Below are 21242 nucleotides of genomic sequence, written 5' to 3' on the forward strand. Positions count from 1 at the left end.
TTAAAGACAGTTTAACACAAAGCCTCCATTTCATGCTAATAGGAGTCCCAGCGGCAGAGGGAGATGTTAGAGCAGCGCTACACCAAATACAAAGAAATCGTCTGGGACCTACAGCACCAGCTGGACGAGTCCAAACGCAGAATCCAGGAGTACAGAGTATGTCTCTCTCACTCACACACACACACACACACCTGTACTGTAGAAAAATGAGCTTTATAACGCCTTACGAGAGCCTGTACTCCCAAACAACAACCCACACCTTTTCTATTTCAGTCACTAATTGCAGTGCTTTGTTCAAACAGCAGCCGTTTGGATAAGGATAGCCTGACTTTGAGAGTCATTTATGAGTCTAGCTCGCCCACACCAGTGCCAATGTGTGCACCGCACCTAATTTGCAACTTGTATGAATAAATGAATAATTCCACATGCTTGTAATGCATCACGGATGGACCGAGTGGGACAAGCTCAAGCATTGTCACAAATGTACACAATTTTTTTTAACAGTCCCTGTTAATTGATAGTCATCTTCTGTGCTATAAAGCAGTCAAGGAAGCCATCAAGACATCATTGTTGACAGCTGATTGCCATCAGCAGTTTGCAACATCCCCTAAACAGTCAGTCACTTTTTAAATGGTTTTAAGCTGCCAGATTACCCCGTTGGTTTGCCAGATGAGTCCTGTGTTGAGTGATAAGTGGCAATTGCATTAGCTTAATAGCTGCTGCCCACACGGGGTTTGTTGAAGGAAAAAGGATGGATGGAATGTCCTTACCAGAGTTCCATCTTGATCAGAGCCAGCAATGCCAACAACAACAACAACAAACAGCCTTTAACCTGATTGTAATATAGTGTTAATTTCGTCAAATGAGACAAGACTAAATATGTTCGTCAACGACCTTTTTTTCCACGACTAAGACGAGACGATGACGAGACTGCACCAATGTCCAAAAACGCTGACTAAGACTAAATTAGCATGCATTATTGTTGACGAAAAAGACGAGTGTAAAATGTTTTGCATAAAACAAAAACTCAGATTAAAATCTCTCTTCATTTTTGTCTACAATTGTCTCTACTTTTTCATCATGAGATGGCATATTCAGCTGTTACTAGGGTTGGGTACCGAGACCCAGTGCTAATACGGCACTGACCGTGAGCCTTAATGACTTATCTACCGGACCGAATAGCAACGCAGATTTCGGTGCCACTTAAATGCCTGCGCCTCTCTCTGATGCTCCTAAACGGACGTTAGAGGCAACCAAAACATCGCCGCATGTCACGCTAGTTAACACTACACTTGGCAGCAGGTAACATTAGCCTACCGTTAGCTAGCTAGCAGCTGGAGTAAACAGTTAAAATGCTGTCAGCTAAACGGTGTAAAAGTTTGTCTCTATTCCACTAGAGGATTCCTCTGCCGTTGTCTGAAAAACAGAGGTTGCGTTCACTTGAAACTCGCCAGCCTCGTGCTGCATTCAAAGTTATTGTAAAATACCCTTTTCCCATCCAGTGGTCGTTTTTGTCGTTTAACAGGAATTTACTGGTGAAATAAGGAAGAGGCTCGATCTTTGGTCGCATTTTACGTACAATGATATTGACAAAAAATCTGAATGTGTCATAACTAATTGACTGAAATGGTTATCAGAAATAATGTTATTTAAAAAAAGAAATGTTTTCACTAAAACTTAACTAAGATATATTGAGTTTTCTTTTGACTGAAACTAGACTAAAATGACGAGACTTTTAGTTGACCAAAACTTGACTAACAAAAAAAGCTATGTGAATGACTAAATATGACTAAAACTAACAAGGACATTTGGCACAAGACTAAGACTAAATAAAAAATAGGTGACAAAATTAAGTAATTAAGTTGGATTTACTTTTGGCTCAGTGCTTGTCCTGCCATCACAGGACATCTGTAATGTTATTGATCTATAAACACAGGATAAAAGACAACTGTAATATGTGTCAAATTTCAAGAGACCCCAGTGATTTGGCGGCCCTTACAACAGAATCACAAAATATTAAGAGATATCTGTTCAGGCGGGGACACTTGTGCCTGCATATTTACTGGCAAATAAATGTCTGTAAAAGAAGCTTTTATCACATACAGGTGCACACAGTGCATAATGTAGAGGGACTCAAATCACACTCTCTTCCCCAACAGAATATTTTAGCATTCTGTAGAGCTAGAGGGTGTCCAGACAAGCATTTTGTGGGCAGCCAAATCTGGCCCACAACTCTTATTGTAAGGTGCTTTGAATTTATTTTGTGGAGTCTGTGTGGTCTGTAAAGTGTAGTACCATAAGACATCGTTATACAGAGCTGTTCACACTTCTTGTTAAACTTGTGGATGCAGCTATATTCTCAATTGGTCTGTCACTCACACTTTGGACTACCAGACAGATATAATAACTCCCATTACTGGATGGATTCTCTCGCTCTCGCTCTCTCTCTCTCTCTCTCTCTCTCTCTCTCTAAAACAAATAACTAAAAACAAAGTAACTAAAAGACCTCTGTAACATTTAACTTAGTGCAGCTAGAATTTTTGTTAAACTCACATATAAAATCAACTTCTATTTAGAATAGTGTAGAATTTACTGACGTAAATGATCGGAGTACGGTGATCGGGTGGCTGCCGATCCCCGATCAGTTAAAAAAAAATGCCCACATCAACTCCGATCGGATCATTAGTTTTGCCAGTAATTTGTTTATAAACCAACACATTAGACCAATTAAAGTTTTTGAGTGATGGTGGCGCTAGGTTTAAAGGGATTAAAGGGTTAAGGGATCAACAGAGTTTTTACAATTCATCCTGAGGTTGACATTGATGTCTGTACCAAATTTCACGGCAATCCATCTAATAGTTGTTTAATAGTTGACATTTCACTCAAAACCACAAATGGCAGCCCCATGGGGGCATTAGGGGAAATGTCACAATTTTGTGGCCATTCATCTAGTAGATGTAGAGATCTTTCATTGCTAGAGGATCAAAAAGTATGAAAGTAATGACCAAAGTCATTACGCTTGATCCTCTGGTGACCATGAATGTTGGCCATGGACATTTCATGGCAAAGCATCGAATAATTGTGGATATGACTCATTAGTCCATGTACGTCCATTGAGTCCGGTAATGTAGGGCTGAACCTGACAATTTGAGTTGTTTGCCCTCAGGCTATACCCACTATTGCTAAAGATCTAAACAGTCATGTTTTCGTTCCTGTGCATTACAGCCTCACAGTGCGGCTAGCGTGGCTGTAGACTAGAGTTGTTCCGATACCAGTATCTGTAACGCCTCCGTTACCGCCTAAAATGCTAGTATCGGTATCGCGACTATGTGAGTCTGTGCACCGATCTGGTACCACGGTAATTAGCCCTGAAAAAAAATCTACCTTAATTAAAAGTAGTTTATTTATGTTCTTTATCCGTTTTGACTGACTGTCATCTGTAAAACAATGGGTAACACTTTACTTGAAGGTATCTACATAAGAGTGACATGACACTGTCATGAACACATGAACCCTAACCCTAACTTGTCATGACAAAAACCGAATGACACTGTCTGACAGAAGCGTTAGGTCATAAACGTTTGACACGTTCATGACAGTGTCATGTCACGCTTATGTAGATACCTTCAAGTAAAGTGTAACCAAATAATGTTCTCTGGTATTCATTCTCTGTAATCTCTGTATTTCTGTTATATTTTATGGTATGTCTCACAAAGGGTTTAATCCTATCACATCCCTACAGGGACAGTAGTAATCAGCTGTTTCTCTTTTTTTAACACCAGTATTGGATTGGTACTCAATTTTGGCCGATATGCAAGTTCAGATATCGGAAAGGAAAAAATTGTATCAGACCATCTCTACTGCAGACGTTCAGCTTTGTCAGTTACTGTGTCCTCCTGTCTTACAGGACGAGAAGCTGGACACCACTTCCCGGAGCCTGAGACTGGCTGCTCTTTCTTCCTCTATCAAAGGCCCCAGCACATTCCTTAGCAGCTCGCTGAGATCTGACACACTGTGTGAGTATTTATATACCGAAGCTACAAAACCTGTGCACTGACAGCTTATCTGTTGGCTGTTTTTCGATGCTAGTCATGTTTTTCTGCATCTCTGCGTTGCTAGATAGTTTAAAAACGTATACCAGTGTTTTTTTAAATGTTATACTACAGCATCACAGGTCTACACAATGACTAAAATGGAAATCCAGGCTGAGAGTCACGTACAGTATACATTATTGTAAAGCTTAAGTTGCGATATACATAATTAAACATGATGAATTTCACTGCGACAGTCAGAGCTATTTCCATTCAGTATTCAGTACATGACACCCAGAGTTCTAACTTTCCATTAATGCTCTGGAAGTGTGCCTGTTTGTATCACTGCCAGTGGCTCAGAGCCAAAATCACTTGTAGCACTTTCCTAAGCGGCTTACAGATATTTGGCACAGTGTGAGAGGAGCGAACTTTCTGTGGCTTTGTGTCTGTTTTACCTCCAAGAATTATGGTGGCCAAAATCTACCAATATACAATACGATGATCACATGCGTTCAGGACTACTTTGGCATTAACAGGTAGTGCTGATCATTACGGGGACGTAATGCTTTTGTCCCAATTCGAGTCTGTCGGCGGTACCGTATAAACAGAAAATATTTAGGTCAATCATTGGTTAAAAAAAAATTTATCCATTAACGATAGAAGGGAATATAGTACTCCTACATGTTGAGCTGTGACTGGGTGATAGACAGACAGGGAATATAATTGTTTTTCTGTTGCTTCCTTCCTACCTCTGCCACAGCTCCTCATAAACACCTGACCAGTTCGGACTTGGATGACTCCCTTTTCAACAGGGCCAAACCCCTCGCAGATTAGCTCATCCTCAAGTGAACCTTTTATCTGTATCTCTACAAACCCAAACACACGGTGCTTACAGCTGAGACTAGCTGCCTGGTGCTCCTCCAGAACAAAGAAACAACTTGACTGTACTAAGAGGCCTTGAACTCATCACTAATCCTCGACTACCTCAATCTCTGAAGGTGCTCAGGAACAGAAGGGCAAGACTGTACAGCAAACTTTTACAAAATACTTTGAATGAGAATATATTGTAAAGTGTTGAAATGTTATTTATAAGAACCTGAATTGAATGTATGTAATGAAATGAACCGTATGAAAAAGATTTAAACCAAAATAGTTTGCTACGTTTCTTGCCATTGTTACATGTTAAAGAGCTGTATGTACTCTGATTATCATGCCAATGTGCTTGCACAAAAATTATTTGATACAACTCTACACAAAACACTAGTGCCTTTTCAACAATATGTAGTTTTGTTTCTTTACTGACATACTGTGTTGTATTCATCATGAAAATGTGACATATCTGACTGATTTTCTTTGACTTGCATGCAATATGTTTGTAATAAGAAACAATAAGCACAAATGGATGTCTATTTTTTTTATGAAATGTGGAGATAGTTTATGCACTATCAATAAATACCCATGCAGCCAAATGTTTGGTTTTATAAGCGCCCTCGATGATTCATTTCAAGTGTTACTTTGCAGCAGCTGAAAAAAGTCATAGTATAGTATGTTGAAAAAAGGTATAGTATGTCGAAGAAAGGCATAAAAAAGGCATAGTATAGTATGTCGAAAAATGTCATAAAAAAGTCATAGTATAGTATGTCGAATAAAGTCATGAAAAAGGCATAGTATGTTGACAAAAGTCATAGTATAGCATGTCGAAAAAAGGCATAAAAAAGTCATAGTATGTCGAAAAAAGTATTACAAAAGTCATACTACAGTATGTTGAAAAAAGTCTTACAAAAATCATACTACAGTATGTTGAAAAAAGTCTTAGAAAAGTCATACTACAGTATGTTGAAAAAAGTCATAAAAAAGGCATTGTATATTATGTCAAAAAAGTCATAAAAAAGGCATTGTATATTATGTCAAAAAAGGCATAGTATAGTATGTCGAAAAAAGGCATAGTATAGTATGTCGAAAAAAGGCATAGTATAGTATGTCGAAAAAAGTAATAAAAAAGTCATAGTACAGTATGTTGAAAAAAGTCAAAAAAAGGCATACTATAGTATGTCGAAAAAAAGTCATTAGTATATAGTATTTTTAAAAGTCATAAAAAGGTCATGTATACTATGTCAAAAACAAAACTAGTATGTATGTCGTGAAATTTAATAAAAAAGTCAGTATATCGAAAAAAGTCAAAAAAGTCACAAAAAAGTCATAGTATAGTATGTTGAAAAAAGTCATAAAGAAGTCATAGTATAGATGTCGAAAAGAGTCATAAAAAAGGCATAGTATAGTATGTCGAAAAAGTCAAAAAAGTCATAGTATGTCGAACAAAGTCATAGTATAGTACGTCAAAAAAAGACAAAAGTCATAGTATAGTATGTCGAAAAAAGTCATAGTATGTCGAAAAAAGGCATGGTATAGTATGTTGAAAAAAAGTCATAAAAAAGTCACAGTATAGTATGTCGAAAAAGTCATAGTACAGTGTGTCGAAAATGTGTGTGTGTGGGTGTGTGTCTCGTACTCTGTACTCCTGGATTCTGTGTTTGGACTCATCCAGCTGGTGCTGTAGGTCCCAGACGATCTCTTTGTATTTGGTGTAGCGCTGACCCAACATCTCCGTCTGCCCCTGGGACTCTCGTTAGCACGAAATGGAGGCTGTGTCACTATTACCAACCAGACATAAGGCACAACTGTCTTTAAGCAAGCCTAAAGGGCAAAATCCTGAGCATCCAAATAGTTTTCAGCCTCGTATATAGCAGAACAACACTGAAATAAATGCACAGCATTGATTAAGTGGATACATGTGATCATGCGTGTGCACTAGTCTTAATGTATTCATGTTTGACTGCACCCAAGGTTTGTTAATTAAGTGAAAGAAAATAAAGAACATCTTAACCACTGTATGTTATTATGAAGAAAATGTATCTAGGCTTTAAGTTGCGCCCACCTCCAAATCTTTGAAGTTGTCCATCAGACTGACACACACACACACACACACACACACACACACACACACACACACACACACACACACACACACACAAGTAAAATAGGAAATAGTTTCAGCACTCCATGGTAGACTGTCCACTGTCTTTTTTTATAGTGATTTAATTGTGATGCTGTAATGGCTTATTATTAATTAAAGTAAAATGAACTACATCGCTTGGTAATAATAATAATAATAATAATAATAACTAGAACTGCAAGCAGTTATGACGGAGTCCAAGCCTCCGATGCCAGTTGCCCCTGACGCCCCGGGAAGCTGCGCCACTCGCCCCCGATGACCCGGGGAGCTGCGCCAAAGCGGGACCTAAAACATTACGTGGGGGGGGGGCAAACATTGGGGAATATCGAGAGGTTTGATCTGCAAGGTCTGCGGTACGGTGTGAGCCGCGACGTCTGCTGTTGCAAATGGAGTGGTTAACAGTTCATCTCCATGCATACACAAACTACCTTTAACAATTCTCTACAATAAACAAACTTCTTAACCCCCCTGACCACAGGGGACAGCAGAGAGAAATGAGAGAGTGACTGAGAGGGTGGAGGGGGGAGGCAGGTGTGGTGGTTGAAGGAGCAGGGGAGGTGGTCAGGTTGTTGTAAATGGTGTCATAGGCGCTGATTTACGTTTTCCTCCGTGGGTGCTCACAGTCGCACGCCCTTTAAAAAAAAAAGTAGTCAAAAATGGTTTGCATTTCAGAACCTTAGGAAATGGACAGCGGCAACTGCAATGTTTAATTTTAAATGAATGCCAACTGGCAGTCTTTTGGCAGGCGTATCGGCGCGTACAAATGGTGTTGATTTTGGATTGAAAAAGTGAGAGAAAAGAGTTGCATTTGTCCACTGTGAAGGTTGTAGAAACTTTGTCAGTTGGGTTAAGAAGTTTGTTTATTGTAGAAAACTAGGGGAGCACGCGAAAGCAAAAACCAAAATGTAATGGTAGGAGGTAAATATCAGTAAATATTGAGAAGTGTGAGCTGCAAGGTCTGTGGTACAATCCCATTGCAAATATGTCATTAACAGTGATTGAGTTAAATTGCCAAAACATGTCTACGTTGATTATAGCGCCCCCTAATGGCCGATCTTCGCCACATTTGGTACAGAGCCTCAGAGTATGAAGGTAAATATGGTGCAAAAAGGGAGAGCTTGTAGAATACAATGTGAGAACTTGAGGGACAACTCTGTCCGGCTTATTTATGTAGCATGGAAACTTGGTGGAATAGCATGCTAGCGTTAGCTAACTAGCAGCCAGCCCGCTTCTAAATAAATACCTTTTAATTGTCTAAACATTTTTAACAGTCAAACTAAAACACTGGCGGTGAGCTCCATGGCCTGCAGCCGGACCGTCATCAGTGGGTAACAGGTGCCAAGTTTCGCATCCCTGCCGAGAATTGCATCCACTAGGGAAAATAATGATTTTATAAGGCAAAGTACTGTTTAAAAACTAGGCAATAGTAAATCTCTTTGTCATGTTCATCAATAATGATTAGGATTTTAGAAGGTTTAGAGACATCAATGTTTTATCAGACTCTGTAGTAGCATTTCCTTGCTACCTAGATGCAATTTTCGGCAGCAATAAATTCTGCAGAAATTATTGTTTCTGCCCAAGCGGGTGCAATTCTTAGCAGGGATGCACAACATCAGCAAAGCAAGCTCTGGTCATGGCCTGGGGATGGGCCGCTGCTACCGGATGTGGGGCTCTCCGTGTCCCGCTGGAGCTCCAACTGCAGGTCGAGGTCGGCAGCGAAGCTTTCTGGCAAAAGCAGTGTTGCTACGCTGGTCGATCCCCACTGATGACGGTCCGTCTGCGGCTGCAGGCCGTGGAGCTCACCGCCAGTGTTTTAGTTTGACTGTTAAAAAGTGTTTAGATAATTAAAAGGTATTTATTTAGAAGCGGGCTGGCTGTTAGTTAGCTAGCTAACGCTAGCATGCTATCCACCAAGTTTCCATGCTACATAAATAAGCCGGACAGAGTTGTCCCTCATCTGGCGATAGAAACCCTGATTTTCCCATAGACTGTATATAAGAAGGCTTTTCCCGTTCTGTTAGCTCAGAGCTCCACAGCCTAAGTCCACAGGTACAAATTAGTTTTGCACCAAATGTATCGTCAAGAGTGTTGTGAAAGTCGAGGTGCGCAGATTCGCCACTTTGTGATGCGAGAGAGAACATATGTGAAGTTGCAGTGACAGATTTGAGAGGTTGTAATCACTGAGTTGTGGTTGTGATGGAAAATGAACCAGAGTAAAAAAAAAAGTATACGAGTAAATGTTGCATAATAAGTTTGCAGCTGTCATTGTGTCATGTAAATATCAATCTACACATTTGTGAATATTTTTTCTGTAACTTCACATTCAGAATACAGGTGTGTGAACATTTTCTACAAGTGCAAATTTCAACTTACAAGTTCAGATTTTTTTTACAAGCTCTCATGTTTTTTTTCTTTGTATGACTTCAAATTCAGATCACGTGTGAATATTTTTTACAAGTGCAAATTTTATTTTTACAAGTGCAAATTTAATTTTTACAAGTGCAAATTTTAACATACAAGTTCAGATTTTTGTTCTGCAAGCTCTCACATTGTATTCTACAAGCTCTCCCTTTTTGCACCATATTTACCTTCATATCAGAGCCGCATGCCGAACGAGCACCACAAGTTTCGTGGTGATTGCTTTTACTGTGGCATATTGTGAGATATTGCATATGCAAATTTCCCATTTAAATGCATTGAGTTATTGGCCAAAACAAATAAACGTTGCTTATAGCGCCCACTAAAGGCCAATCTTCGCCAAATTTGGTACAGAGCATCATAGTGGCATGTTGAACAATGATCTCAAGATCCTTGCTGATAACATTTAATTTGGCCGAGATATGATATGATACGTGTGTAGTAGCTAGCTATGAAAATTTGTTTGGTCGTCAAATGCGCATACTTTAACGTAGTAAAATTCCTTGAGTAACTTTTGGTCAGGTCCATCTGGAGATGCTACGTACCAGGTTTCGTGCTGATCCGTCGCACGGCCTAGGACGAGTTCGAAAAAGTTGGTTTTTCGCATTGCGCAATATTGCAAAAAATATTTTAAGCAGAAATGGGCGTGGCCTATATCATGTGATTCAGATTGATTCAAGGAACACGTGGATGTAGGAAAGGATTTCTAATGTGCGATGTGTAATGTGGGAGTTAAAGGCAGAAAACCATTATAGCGCCACCTAGTGGTCCACATGTGTAATTTTTGGTAGGTGTGGTCCATGACCCATTGTCTATCTACCCAGTAAATTTAAAGTTGTTCACATTACTGTAAGTGGTGAATCTAGACTTGGGTCCCATAGGCCATGCCCACTTTGACCCCTCAGTACCCCACTCTAGACCTGGCCTCATGAGTGTCACTAGATGGTACCCGAGAGCCGTTCATGAGATATAAACTTTTTGTACTTGTAGCGCCCCCTAGTGACCAATTTCCGTAAAACGTGTGGGGGACCTCCAGACAGTCATGCCAAAGAAGAATCTAAAGTTTGGTGTTGATAGCATTCATTTTGGCCGAGATATGGCAAAGTTGGTGTTTTAATAGTTAGCTACACAAATTTGTTTGTGCGTAATATGCGCAATTTTTATCCTATAAAAAAAAAAAAATCGTATTAACTTTTTGCCAGGTCGGTCTGGAGATGCTACGGTCCAAGTTTCGTGCAGATCGGTCGCACGGTCTAGGAGGAGATCGAAAAAGTAGGTTTTTGATAAATCGCGATTTTTCACGCATAAAAGTCTGGCAGAAATGGGCGTGGCCTACATCACGTGATTCAGTTGGATCCAGGGAACGCGTGGATATATGGTTTTTAAATGTCCGGTGTACGGTGTGGGAGTTATAGGGCCAAACGCGTTTTTTCTGCTATAACGCCACCTAGTGGTGGAAGTGGGTCGATTTTTGCGCCTGAGGTCCTTGCGGAGTTTCAGATCAGTCCTGAAAACGGCAACCCCCCACCATGTACGGTTTAGGCTGTAGTCGGAGTTTTAGGCGGAGAAGAAAAATAATGGAGGAAAATCAGTAGAAAAACAATAGGGTTCCACAGCTCCGTTGGAGATGTGAACCGCGTTGCCTTGCATTACGCAGTTCCCATGCCCCCTCGGGCTTGGACCCCTAATAATAATAATAATAATAATAATAATAATATTCACTGCAATCATGTTTCTCTTGCATGGCACTTTTAAATCTGAACAAGACCTACAAGTATGAATTTATTAAGGTAAACTTCCCAAAAGAAAAATGAGTCACACACCTTTACAAAATCCAAGCTTGTGGGGTTTTTGGAGCTTTGCGTATGCCAGCTGTACATGTCCTTTAAAAGCTTCTGCACCGTCTTTTTTAAAGCAGCCTGTAATATTCAAAGAGAAGAATAAAAACAACCTTGATTGACAGCCTATTAGTTTTCTCCTTAATAAAAATCAAAGCATGTGAGTTTTTGCATTTTGCACACTTAAATATTAACTGCCTCATCCTCAGAGGAAACAGCACTGATATCTTATTAACATCATTTTCAAAAAGAAAAAAAAGTCTCATATTTAGAAGAGGCATAGTTTTTGTTAGACTTAATAACAAAGGCAAAACAAAGTGTTCCACATAGTCCAGGCGATTACAGGTCTTTTATGAGGAAGCATCCAGAGGAAAACAAAGCTCGACCAACCTTAGAGCAAAAATGAGCTGCAAAGCTGTACTAAGCCTTCACTCAATCCCTGCTCCCCTTTTAAGTACATTTGGGAAGCCAAGGTCCTGAGGACAATGCTTGGACCACATACAGTATTGACTGTACTGTTTGTGTTGTCTCCCTAAACATACTGTAGATTTTACATGTATTTATTGACCTGTGGTAGGTGCTGGTTCAGTCAGGGTTTAGCATTAAACACAGAGTCTAGAAAGTCTTACAGATACCTGGAGACTATAAAAGTGAGGAGTTAGGATTGTTTTGCTTTGTGGAGCAGTTTGAGTTTCAGCAATAATATGTGTTCCCCATAAAGGCTCAAACTTGTGCCCAAACTTAAATTTCAAAATAATGAGCAATCTCAGATTTTTGCTTTTCACCCCCCTCATTTATCATAGTATTTGCTTTTTACAAGACTCAAAAACACTTTACAGAGTTTAAAAAAAAAAATCCACACTCATTAATCAAACATTTAAAGCAGCTCTAAACAAAATCTCCAGTTTGTCTAAATAAATCACAAGTTCAGTCACTAACAGACAACCGTGGCTCTCTAATATGCTTCTTTATACTGTAACTCCGTTACTAGGAAAGCATCTGCTTATCTAAGCTATATTAGGTTGCAAAAACACATGCAAACTCGTAGATCAGTCCTGCTGCTCCCAGCAGACTAGTTTCCCAATTTACATTCTGCCCCATCATTAGTCCAGCTTTACTCCACTTTGTCAGGTTGAGAGATGGTAATGAATAAATTCAGAGCTTTCCACAGGTTTGTGTTTATTTGTGTTTTCCCACAGAAGAAAATACAGCCTCTCTACGTAAAAGTAGAACGTTTTTTAATCTGCATTTGCACATGCAGAGAACTGTACCACACATCTGTCGGAGCTCGTCAGAATAAATTGCAGTAGGACAGTCAGAGTTATTTAAAATGTGCCGGTAGCATTCAGATCTATTCAGAAGGCTTCTTCTCCCTGTCCATATGAATGCAGAAAGACTGAGAAATCAGGTCATTAGCAGGGTGATGCATGTTCAGAGCTGACAATCAACACACACAAACAGGCCAAGAAGCACATTCAGACACACCAACATTCGCTCTCAGCTCTCGAATACATGTATTGTTACACAGCTATTGAAAGGCAACTGAAGATTTGAAAATATTGCCTACCTTCTGCTTAGTTGTGCCCTTAGTGTCTCTCAGCTCAACTTTCCACCTTTGCACCACTGGTGTCCGCCTCAGGTGTGTCGCATCAGTGGCTCATTAGTCAGGCAGCTCCCATGTGTTGGCATCAGTTGTGACCCTCCAATCTGTTCCTACACATCGCCTAATCCACCAAACATGTAATATTATGCAGATACAAATACACTCTCTTGGGTTAAATGTTCAGTTCCTTGTCCGTGTTTTAAGACTGCTTTAAGACTGAAGATATGCTTTTATATTTCTGTCTCCACCTCAAGGCAATGGTAGTTAATCTAATTAAGTTTGAGGCGGTTGGAGTTGCTCAGTTGTCATGGAGATGGTTCAATTGTTATGGTCAATTCAGCTAATGAATTCAGATTATTTTTTATTGTCAGCCATGCAACATCAATATTTCTGCAGCTATTCAGGATCCAGTCGGTGTTCCGCTCAAGGGCACTATGGCAGGAAGTCTAATTTCCTGTCACAGTGGAAGTGGAGAAGCTTTATGAAGTTGTAAAAACACCTGAGCCAGTACAGCCAAAAGTCACAAAACATACACATATACTCATGCAAACATATATACGCTATATATATATATACACTATATTATATATATGTACACACATCTCAACCCTTCATCACAAATACTTTGATTCTTAAAGTTAAGGCTCATTTAATATTACCTCACTAAAACAGCCATTAGTAAACACCGCAACCCCTTAGTGTTGCTTCTGCCTCTCACAGCCAATCAAACAGCGATGGGGTGTTTGCCACCGCTGCTTACTGCTGTTACAGTGCTGGCGTAAGCCTCTGCAGCAGCCACCGAGGCTGATTCCCATTAGAACAAACCTATTTGGCTTGCATTACAAACCCATTCAATCAGGCAGCCATGCTCTGCTTTTTCGTTTAAGCCTGGAGGCTGAGAGTGTATCCAGCTACTGCCGTTCAATAAGTGAATGGGTTATTGCAGCTGATTCTCCGCATCAACCTCATTTTCTCCTGGGCTTATAGGGGAAAAAAACATGTTTTTTTTCTGCAATTGTTGTGCAACAATTTGTATTTATAACCCATTTATAAATAAGATGAAGTGCTGTGTTTGCTCATGGAATATGCAACAGTCACGGGTGAGTGGGGTTATTTTCATGTTTGATGGCAGACAGGTGTGGAGGACCAGTCACTCAGCCTGCCAATTGTGATGCCAGAATGGCCTCTCCTGGCTCTGTAAGCGGGAGGCTCATCGCGTCCTTTATGCCACGCTCGAGTGTCATCACTTGTGAGGACCTGTGCTAAATAGTATGATGCAGCCCTGCGTGGCCTCGCAGCAACCAGACGGTGACCGTCATGACCCAGTTCTGAATTAACTTGAGTGACGTGGCTGTAATAGTCACAGACTAAGTTTATTACCTATCACTCACTGCATCACTGAATATGATATGTGGTTAGCCTACATTAGGATACTGACTCTCAGGCCTCAAGGCAGCATCTGATGTACATTTCTTTTTGTAATCCTCCTGTGTACATTAGCCTATTATAGGCTACTTTTACTTCATATTGCGCTGATTCTGAAACAGGTTTGGATGAATTCTACAAAACAAATGAAATAAAAAGTTGACCCTCGCTATGCAGCTGCTGTAATATCAGTGACCAACTACAATAGGCAGGAATCAAACTTGGCTTAGCCCACACAGGGTTAAACAGCTGCTTTAATGTAAAAAACTGTATGTTGAATAGTATAACATTATCATGGCAGAAATGCCAAATTTCAATTAATTCATTTCAATTTCAGTTTAAGTTATGAATGGTAAGACATATATGCTAATATTAAATAATGGTGATAGGGGAAGGAAAGCGTCTGAAAAGAAAGAGGGCCAAGAGCATGGATGTATTACAGCCAAGAGTCACCTACTGCACTCATGGCCCATAATTCCTAGCTACACCTCCACTAAATTTAAACTTGACTAAGTTAAAATATAGGCCTAAGTGTTAAGTGGAGTTGTTCATATCATTTATTTAAGACAGGTTGCACCACACAATCTAGTTCTAATGTAGAAATTTGTTTTTACTTAATATTTATACCTACTAGCTGAACTGTTGAGTATATTGAATTAACCAACAAAGCTAACGTTAGCTTGCAAATACGACCCGTTTGGATTACAGGTACAGAGGTAAAATTAAATATGATCGACATGCTTACCAGACACTTGATAAAATGCTGTTTGGTCATGAAAATACAACAAAGGTGAATTACAAAACGTTAAGTCAATAATGTTGCAAATGACCACGTAAACTAGATTAGCATAATCAGATTAATTCTAAACTCAATACTGCTAACTCTGAAACACGCATATTTCTCTATGAATGCATTTAGAGATAAAACAAAGTAATACCTACATTTACATGAATTGTACTAGCTAAGACATGTAAGTTTTAATGGTTCAGCACAATTTAGTAAATCACCAGTTTGAAACTAGCCTTAATCACAAACTTTTTAACTGGAGCAACCTAATCCTGTATTGTATATTTGTGTCTGTATGCCTAATATAAATCCTGTTTCACCTGCCAGGACTGAGCTAAGAGCCATCCAAATAATACAGATGAATGTCTGAAAAGTTATATATAACCAGACAACTCAATTAAAAACAGATTGTTATTTGCAACGAGTGGCTGGCTAGAGGCAAAACGCCTTGTGGAATTATTGAATTTGCCGTGTGCGTTATCAGTAGGGGAGTCACCTTTACCAGCAACACTTATCTTTTGCAGCAGTTTAAAAAAAGTTTTTTTTTTTTACAAACTTGATAAAAATGTGTTACTTATTGCTGGAATTTTCTGTTTTGGATCTTTATCACTTAATGTATCCAAACTATTTCAAACACAGGTTGAGTTTTTATGAATTCAAACACAGCACATCTGATTTGAGCAGCATACAGAGCCCCAGTCAGACAGCCTCCACAATTATCTGCCACTATCACTTATAATCAGATCACATTTTACAGCTGGTTTTGCCGCAGTCACCTTCACAGCAGCTAAAACGGTTTAAAGTTCACTCGCCTTTTTTTTGCTTCCCAGATCCCATCCCGTCTCACTTTTCATCTGGTCTGAACAGGCAGGGCTGTGGCCGGCCTGTTGGCCGTGTTGGGGGCCCCCGGGGGAGGGGAGCTGCCGCTGTGATACTCATTGCTTCATTGTGAGCTTGGATAGGAGGCCTATCTCCCTAGGTAGTGCATACAGCACACACTCAGAGTTTTGAACATCACTCACTGACACATACAGATGGAGATGGAGACATACAGTATAAATGTACACCCACGTACTCATGCATCCTTCACCAGCATCATACACGCTCTGTCTCGATCCTCACATGCCTGTTGATGCTCTTGACTGCAGAGCAACAGTAAAGCAATGTTTTGGTGTGCAGCTCAGGCTCTCCGCTCTCATTCACTCTTGTGTTTTGCAGCCCTTTCTCATCTGGGGAAACTAACTGACTTGAATTTTCAAAACTGTGTTCCACTTCAGTGATAATCTCATTCAAAGTTATGGTAATATTACTCTAATGTCAGCACAATTAACAACTAGATGCACTTCGCCAAATTGCTCCAAAGTACAGTAGACTTTGGTGTATATGGAGGTTTTCTACAAGAATGAGACTTTTACCACACATGCACTAACGTGCATTATGTATGCATGGTAATAAATACCCTCAAGTGTAAAGAATCCTGAGCTGCCAGACCTGGTCCCTAGATGGCACTGTGTCCACTAGACGAGAAAGCAGCCCTGCTGTTTATCATGCAGCTGTGACAGCCTGTAAAAGCTTTTGTCAGTGGAACTGAAGATTTAGAGCCCAGATTAGCGCATTCATATCTTGGCAGTTAATTAGGGCTGAGGAGCTAACTGAAAGCTTTGGCTGCTGAGTGATGGAGCGGAAGAATAAGAGGAGGTGTGCTCCCTGCAGGCAGACATAAAAGTGAATTAAGTGCACATATATACACACCTGGCTATTGTGCTAATATATCACCGTGTGCACCCAGTGAATGAATGAATATGAATGCTTAACCCACACGTGCAACCATTTCAATCCGTGCGTGTGAACTGTGATGTGGCTTAAGCATGCCCAATGCGTACACACGCCTACACTACACTTCTATTAGAGGTTCGCACATGTGTGTATGTCTGTGTATGTGTGTGTCCTTCATATTGCTGGAGTTAAGGTCAGCGGGCTCATATTTTACCTGTCAGGACTGATCACCATCACCTTCACAGCTGCTTTGCTTCGGTCCGCGGAGGATACAGCATCTCTCCTGAATCTTTACTGGGACAAACAAAATAAGCTGCATGTCTACAATCTGTAGAGGGGGAGCTATAAAATGCTACAGCTGCAGACATACCCAGTGCATTTACAGCATCCTGCCTCTGTGTAGGAAGCAACAAAACCAGATTTCATCTGTATTCACTGACAGAGCTGATGCATCGCTCCTATAAAGCTGCTGTTTATTTGAAAGGAAAAACATGCCACAAAGCGTTTAAGTGGAATTAACCAGTTCATTAGTTGAAGTAAAATTTCACGACAGGTCAACTGTCAGCCTTTAAATGCATGAAGGGGAGCCGAGCTGCTCCCTTGCTACCATTCCAGAGAGCTATACAGGGCAAAGGCAGAGCTAATGCAGTCAAACACACACAGAAATCCATTTAGAAAAGCCATTAGCAAATGTAAATTGTTTTTCTGTCAATTAAGATATGAATTATCCAGCCGACATCAGCGGGATTGATGTAATCTACTTCTACTAATTTAACTAAAAGGAAAAGTAGTTGCTACACATTAAATCCAATCAATAAACTTTGTCAGCTAACAACTGTGTAAGCAAATGGGTTGTGAATATCAAATGGATACGTTTGCTCTGCTGGCACCCTGCTTGTGTAAATCTGGAAGTGACTAATGGTTGTGAAAACAGTAATACCTCATTGTTTCAGGGTTTGTGCCAGTAGGCCTTATAGGAACAAAATGTAGAATTCTCTTTTTCAGTATTAATACGGTTCTTGTTTGGGGACTTGAAATCATAATGATCATAATATTATGTTGTTTTGTTATTTGGGGAAATATTTGGCTAAACTATAATGCCTTATGTAATTTCTGTTTCTTTTAGTGGTAATTTATGCTGCACTTACTTTCCTGGTGCTTGTTTTTGTTTCTCTGTTCTTTTGACATTATTATCGTGTTAATTGCTTCATGGAATTTGCCTTTTACTTTAATATCTGTCCTCTGCACCAGGGAAAAAGCCTTTGTATTTTCAGGATGTCAACAATAGTATTTAAAAATGAAATGCTGTAGATTCTCAGTCACATTGTGGATTTTGAGATTTGGCTGCCATCTGACCAGCTCCCTCTCTTTTCATACAATTTCACAATTAGAATGTGATTGATATTCCAGTGTGATGTTGTGAATGAAATTTATTGTCTCCTACAGATGCTCCTGATTACAAATCAGCTCTATCTGACAGTTGAGATAAAAGAAGAGAGGTTCTAGCACTGTGCACTGCAGCTCAAGGCTTAATTTACAAAAGACCAGATACATTTCGAGGGATTTCAAAAAAGGGCAGTCAGCTTAGGAAGGAACTGTCATCAGGGATGGCAAACAGCTTTACATGCCTTACAACTCTAAAATATCTTATATGAAAGTGCATGACATCAGTATTCTAACCTAAAGTCAAAACCCAGGAACTAGGCTACATATTTGATCAAAACTGAGTTAAGACATGAATCTGACATGAATCTGATGTATTTAACCTGTGAAAACATCTTATTAAATTTCATTGGTGGAAGAAGTATTCAGATCCTTTATCTTATTTAAGTAAAAGTACTGATACTACACTGCAAACATACTCTATTACAAGTAAAAGTCCTGCATTTAAAATGTTACTTAAGCAAAAATATGTAAGTATCATCAGGAAAATGTATTTAAAGTATTAAAAGTAAAAGGCTACTCAATGCAGAATAATTGCCACATTTTAGAAACTGGAAACGATCAAAACAGTGCTGTCAATCAACCAAGTGTTTATTCGGCTAATCATTTCAGCTGTACTTGTAGGCCTAATTACTGTTGGGTAGTTTAATTTAGAATAAAACATCGTATTTTATAAACTACATGTGTTTTGTGTGCAAAAATCTTAATTTGCAAAGTAAGTAGTAACTAAAGCTGTCAGATGAATGTAGTGGAGTAAATAGTACAATATCTCTCTCTGAAATACCGAGAAAGTAGAAAAGTAGAAAGTGGCATGAAAAGAAAAAGACTCAAGTAAAGTACAAGTAGGCCTACTTCAAATGTGTACTTAAGTACAGTACTTGAGTAAATGTACTTAGTTAGTACTTAGTAAATGTACTTAGTTACATTCCACCACTGTTAAATTTGCACAACTGTTAAAGCTTTAGTGCGTAACTTTTTGATATTAATAATGAACGTCCGTTACATTCAAGCCATTGCCAAATGAGTTGCTACAAAGCTAATTAAGACTATCAGCTCCACACAACTCTCTCTGTATTTCTCCGTAAGACTATATGTTTAGAAAATTACCTCGTCGCGCAGAAACTCGAGTGAAGATAATTACCTCTTCTGAAGAGTCCATGTTTTTTTAAATCCTCTGTGTCCTCCTCCTTGGCTACTAGCAACTGCGTGTAGGAGGAGTGGGGACGGTGTGTTTTCATTACTTACAATTCCTCATGGGGGCGACAGAAACTACGCACTGTAGCTTTAAAGAGCTAAATACCAAGCCAAGCAGCAGTAACTGCACTCTGCCACAGATAGAGAGCAAACTACACAGCTAATGCAAACATGCTAGCTATATCAAATGAGACAGCCACAGCTAATCTTAGCTAAAGCAAAAACTAGATCCAGGTGCTGTTTTTTTCGTAGTTATCTCCAAATGAAAAATGTCTATATTGTCGAACTTGACATCTCGATAATTAGTTATTTCACATATAAAATGAGGTAGTAGTTAAATCCAATGATGGAGAAAAACAAAAGAGCTAAATTCCTGCTAGCTTAATGGTAATTAGCAAAGCAAATCTCAGTAATGTTAGCTGCCATGTGGTTAAGCTACCTTTAAATCACATATTACATTTATTAAATTGTAAATTAAAGTATTGTATAGATTTCCAATATAAATAATAATAAAGTTTGCAAGTTGACATGACTGTGAGAGGAAAACAATTCATCGCTCTCCATTGACTTTGTATTGCGAGAAGCTGCCTCCTTGTTAATTTATTTCTGCTAGCAAACAACAGACAAAAGGCCTAAAAGCTGCTGTACAGTGGGATGCACTACCAACAGGGTAACTATCCCATAACTACGTTTATAAGCTGCAGAACCAAAAAAAAATTCCCTTTTATGGAGACAAAAGTGGATAGGCCTACAGGGCATCAGCAGGAAGAATGGGAAAACTGTGGGAACTTGACACTCAGTATGCGTAATGTTACATCATGTCAGGTGTGCAGCAAGCATTTTGTCACCAAGTCAAATATCTAAATGTCAGCTTTAGGCTAACTACATTTTAAGCTAAAGCATCAGCTAACATTAGCTTACTAACAGCTAACTAGCTAGCTACAGGCATTTTGTTTGCCTTTTCGGCCCATGGTTGCATGTTGCGGCGCCGATTATTTTCCTCTGTGGTGGCATGGCTTTCAGAGTATGACGCGTTGCCCTCTGTCTCTTTGACAATTTTTAATTTTGAGTTTTAAATGTGTTAATATAAAAATATTGATTGTACCTGCCTTAAACCTGTATCTCTCTGCCTTAATAGGTGCAGTAGGATGAAGTGTGGATTAAATATCATTGCTTGCTAAAATAAATGTTTCCTTACACATTAACTTTTTATTGTGTTGTCTTACACAGAACAAATTTCCACACATTTTTTTGGCAAAGAAAAAAAAATGAATCTTGAAATGTGGGTCTGCCTTTAGAATGTAAAATACAGTCCCTCAGTGGAACAAATCCCTGCTGGCCTTCATGTTCCCGTTGCCTGTGGCAGGATGAATGAGTTAATATGTAGTCATTGTGCGAGCTGGATATACTCACACACGCCGCTCTGATATCCTACATCAATGGGCTATTGCAAGTTAATGACCGGCTCTGTGGAGGCCCATTTGCACGAAATATGGACTGTGTTAAAACGAGCTGGGAAAGCAGGTGCTGCTGCCATTGAGTAGCTCATAACCTGGCCATATGGTTGTAGAGAATCTCATTTGGCTGTGCACTCTTATAAAAGCCTGGCTCTAAAGAAACCCAAAGCCATTCCTCTGATGTTGTGAAGACCCTGGACCCTCTAATAACCGTTTTCTCCACCCGTCCTTTTTTCTCTTGTTGCATCGATGAACAG

At 39.5% G+C, this 21242-nt stretch overlaps 1 protein-coding gene and 1 long non-coding RNA gene across 7 annotated transcripts in view; one reads left to right on the forward strand and one right to left on the reverse strand.

The window, feature by feature from the left end:
- Nucleotides 1-5520, forward strand: part of LOC116041965 (centrosomal protein of 128 kDa) — a 91962-nt gene extending 86442 nt beyond the window's left edge. For all 6 annotated transcript variants that reach the window (XM_035995294.1, XM_035995291.1, XM_035995293.1 and 3 more), the window contains 3 exons: nucleotides 43-156; nucleotides 3908-4016; nucleotides 4792-5520. In XM_035995294.1, coding sequence (XP_035851187.1) covers nucleotides 43-156; nucleotides 3908-4016; nucleotides 4792-4865 — 297 coding nt within the window. In that variant the 3' untranslated portion in view covers nucleotides 4866-5520. The remainder of the gene's footprint in view (nucleotides 1-42; nucleotides 157-3907; nucleotides 4017-4791) is intronic.
- A 5765-nt stretch (nucleotides 5521-11285) lies between these two features.
- Nucleotides 11286-19888, reverse strand: LOC116041958. Its single transcript, XR_004895956.1, has 4 exons — nucleotides 19476-19888; nucleotides 17106-17185; nucleotides 12868-13013; nucleotides 11286-11381 (listed from the first exon to the last, which is right to left on the reverse strand). It is a non-coding gene; the product is annotated as an uncharacterized LOC116041958 (long non-coding RNA).
- Between the last annotated feature and the right edge of the window lie 1354 nt (nucleotides 19889-21242).

The sequence above is a fragment of the Sander lucioperca genome, chromosome 19, assembly GCF_008315115.2.
Source record: "Sander lucioperca isolate FBNREF2018 chromosome 19, SLUC_FBN_1.2, whole genome shotgun sequence".
In the NCBI taxonomy this organism is placed as follows: domain Eukaryota; kingdom Metazoa; phylum Chordata; class Actinopteri; order Perciformes; family Percidae; genus Sander; species Sander lucioperca.